Raw genomic sequence first — 3,670 nt, forward strand, 5'->3', positions numbered from 1 at the left:
GTGCCAGGTTGTCTCATACCGAAAAACATATTCCCTTCTACGCCGTTGAGGGGCATTTTTTTTGAAAGATATGATCACCGGCGCATGATTAGAAGCACATGTGGCCAGCACGTCCACACTACGGATTGGGTACAAGTCCTTCCATTCCTCATTTGCCAAAGCTCGGTCTAGTCGTTCCATAGTGAAATGGCCCTCTTTTTGTCCGTTGCTCCAAGTGAATTTCGGTCCCACAAAACCAAGGTCAACCAACCTACTCCCCTCAATGGCTTCACGGAAATCATCCATTTGCCATCTAGGTTGTCTGTGAACTCCATATTTCTCCTTGTCATTAATTATTTCATTATAGTCTCCCATACTCTTTCACGCTGACGACATAGATGTACTTAGGTGACGAAGAAGGGTCCATGATTCTTTTCTCTTTACTGCATCCGGATGCCCGTAAAAACTTGTAAATTTCCATAATTGACCTACTCCTACTTCCTTCACCACTTCATTAATGTGACGTCGGCTGTAGTTTTGTATATCAACCACTACCTCTGAATTCCAAAATAGTGCCAAACCACTGCTTTTTCCAATGCTATCTACGACAAACACACTCTCAAAACCTATGTGGAGTCTTATTTTTTTTCAATTCGGTGTGCTTGAAGTTTGGTTTCTATTAAGAAAACCAAATTGGGATTCTTATCCTTCACTAACCATCAAAGGTTTCGAACTGTCCTAGGGTTTTCAAGCCCCCGGCAGTTCCAACTTAAAATAATCATGGCACCCGGCGGAGCCGAGAATCAGCCACCGCCATTTTTATCCTTCACCGTCTTTAGTGGCCAGCCGTTGGTGAGGGAAGAGGAAAGAGGAAAGAGGAGAAAGGAGAAAGAGAGAGGGGGAGATGAAAGAGTATTGTGGGAAGCAGAGATGAACAGGAGCAGTTACGAAATGGGGGAAGAGAGAGATATTTTTACAATTTTTTTTTTTCAAAAAAGGCACGTCAGATTTTTGGCAGACGCCTAGATGACTCTAGGCAGCCGTATAGCAGCTCTCCATCACCTCGTCTCCAGTCTTTCCTAATTAGGCGTTCGTTACTCTCTGATGATTCCGCCTTCCGTTACTCTCTGAGGGTATAGATATTAACTTTATGGTATAAATAGTTTTTATATATGGTATTAAGTTTTTAATGTTAAATATCACAAAATAGACTACATTTATTATTATCGAACACAAGATACATCTATTATTATTAAACACCGAGAATGAAGCCTTTGCGTCCCCCACTAGTATATACATAACACAAAATCCCACTAGTGTTGTACATACATATGCGATATTAGGCTACAAAAGCATTTCCTTAGCAATCAAAAGCCACCTTTAGTATCCTCGGCCAGGACGCTAGAGTCAAAGATTTAATGGATGAAAACACTTGTTGGTGGAATATTCCTCTCATAGAGGAAATCTTTTTGAAGGTGGAAGTGAAGGTGATATGTAGTATGGTGATATGCCCTGGGGGACAGCAAGATGAAATGATCTGGGCAGGAACGAAGCATGGCTTATTTACAGTAAGTAGTGCTTATCATCTTGCTAAATCTTTAGCAGAAGAGGGGAAGGGCTCATGTTCATCGGAGGAGGGCTATGGGGATGTGTGGAGGAAAATATGGGCAATGAAGAGTCCCAGGGTTGAGCAGCTTTTTATTTGGAAAGCATGCCAAAATGTATTACCTACAAAAGGAAACCTTTACCGTCGCCGTATTACAGGTGACCCTTTATGCCCGCTGTGTGAGAGAGAAGAAGAAACGCCGGGTCATATTTTGTGGGGATGTCCCTCAGCTCAAGATGTCTGGCTGGAATGCAGCAGGTCCTTCGAGAAAAACAACAGCGATGAAGCCGATTTTCTCCATCTTTTTGAGCTTCTGCTGGGGAAGCTGGAGGAGAAGGAGGTCCAGCCTTTTGTGGCAGTTGCTCGTCAGCTGTGGTATAGGCGGAATTCAGTGGTTTTTGAGGGAGTAATGCATTCACCTGCAGCAGTTATACAGAGGGCGAGAGATCAGCTACATGCCTTCGAGAAGATGGAGCAGACACACGAGAAAGGCACTAATACCACTATCCCAGACCAGTTGGTCACGCATTGGAAGAAACCCCCGGAAGGCTACGTAAAATTAAACTAGGATGCGTCTACCAACTCCAGAGAGGGCTGTATGGGGATGGGCTTGATAGCCCGGAACCATGAAGGTCAGGTTTTCGCCACTTTTTGTGGTAAGCGACCATACCTATGTGAAGTGGCGTCTGCAGAAGCTCTGGCGATGTGGAAGGCGGTGGAGCTCTGCGAAAGGAAGGACTGGCGTAAGATAATTCTGGAAGGAGATGCAGCAGAAGTGGTCCACCAATTGCGCAGCACGGAGGAATGGCGGGGTACTTACGGACCGTTAATTGCCGATGCCAAGCAGAGATTGCACAAGTTCTTAGATTGGAGGGTGGAGCACATATCTCGTAATGTTAATGGAGTTGCACACAGACTAGCCAGATTAGCATTGTCCTTGCAGGGAGAGAATTTGTGGGAGGCAGACTACCCTTCATGTATTCAATCCTTTGTAATGGCAGACCAGCATTCAGATTAATCAATGAAGTTCCTTTCTATTTAAAAAAAAAAAAAAAAAAAAAAAGCCACCTTTATGCAAAAGTTAGTTTCCTATACTCTTTGAGAAAGAAAGAAAAACAATTGTTGTTTTTTTTTTAACCTAGCACTTCCCTGTTTCATTTAGCGAAATTATCAAAGGGTTCTATTACTATTAGCCTTTGGTGTTGGAAGTACATTCTTAACAAAAATAGATGTTATAGTCTAATCCTAGGAGATCGTGTGTCAACGGATTCGATCGTATTGAGTCACACACTTCAGAAGGCACAAATCAACTTTTTAAGGACAATGCTCTTACATGATTTTATAGCATTATTATATATTTTCTTACTTTAATTATTCTATTGTATTCTATTTATTTTATTATTATATTTGGATCAATATGGTTTAGTATCGACTAGAATATTTTGTATCATCAAAATTATTTTTCAACTCCCAAAGCATTTTCGGTTTTCCTACAAACTAACGTGACAGTCCACATGTCACTTACCAACTTCAGCTATTAAAATATGAGAAATATTAGGGTTACTAGGTCTTTTACTAAACTTATGTGTAGCCCATTCATTAGAGAAAAACAAAACAATTAATTAAGAGAAATGTAACAAGTACCAATGAATGAGTTACACATTAGTTTAGTAAAAGAGTTAGGGTGTGTTTGGGATTACGATTTCATAAGAATAATCTGCGTTTTTAAAAGATATTGCAAAACGTAAGGTGTTTGACAATGTGATTTAAAAAGCACTTAATTTAAAATAAGAAAAAAATCTGCAATTTTTAAAATCTAGTTAGAAGGTGCTTATTTGAAAAAGCGCGAACTTAAACTAAAATCACGATTTCGTATAACAAATATTTGATAAAAAATACTTTTTAGCATGTTTTATCAAACGCCTTTGCGATTTTAAAAAGTAACGATTTCAAAAGCTCAATTTTTAAAAACATATTTTTTAAAATTGCACTTATTGAAACCACAATCTCAAACGGACCCTTAATACCCATAGTATTTCTCTTAAAATATAGATTGTCATTTGTCACTAGCAGTTTATGCGATAC

The 3,670-nt window shown here is 39.8% G+C and overlaps 1 protein-coding gene across 1 annotated transcript; it reads left to right on the forward strand.

The window, feature by feature from the left end:
- Positions 1 to 1,397: 1,397 nt before the first annotated feature.
- On the forward strand, positions 1,398 to 2,153 carry LOC132181674 (uncharacterized). Its single transcript, XM_059594913.1, has one exon. The coding sequence runs from the start codon at positions 1,398 to 1,400 to the stop codon at positions 2,151 to 2,153; it is 756 nt and encodes a 251-aa protein (XP_059450896.1).
- The last annotated feature ends 1,517 nt before the right edge of the window (positions 2,154 to 3,670 follow it).

This window comes from Corylus avellana, chromosome ca5, assembly GCF_901000735.1.
Source record: "Corylus avellana chromosome ca5, CavTom2PMs-1.0".
Taxonomy (NCBI): Eukaryota; Viridiplantae; Streptophyta; class Magnoliopsida; order Fagales; family Betulaceae; genus Corylus; species Corylus avellana.

Bases quoted from the DNA above. Each gene is read 5' to 3' on its own strand.
- LOC132181674 (XM_059594913.1), top strand. From the start codon at position 1,398: ATGGATGAAAACACTTGTTGGTGGAATATTCCTCTCATAGAGGAAATC.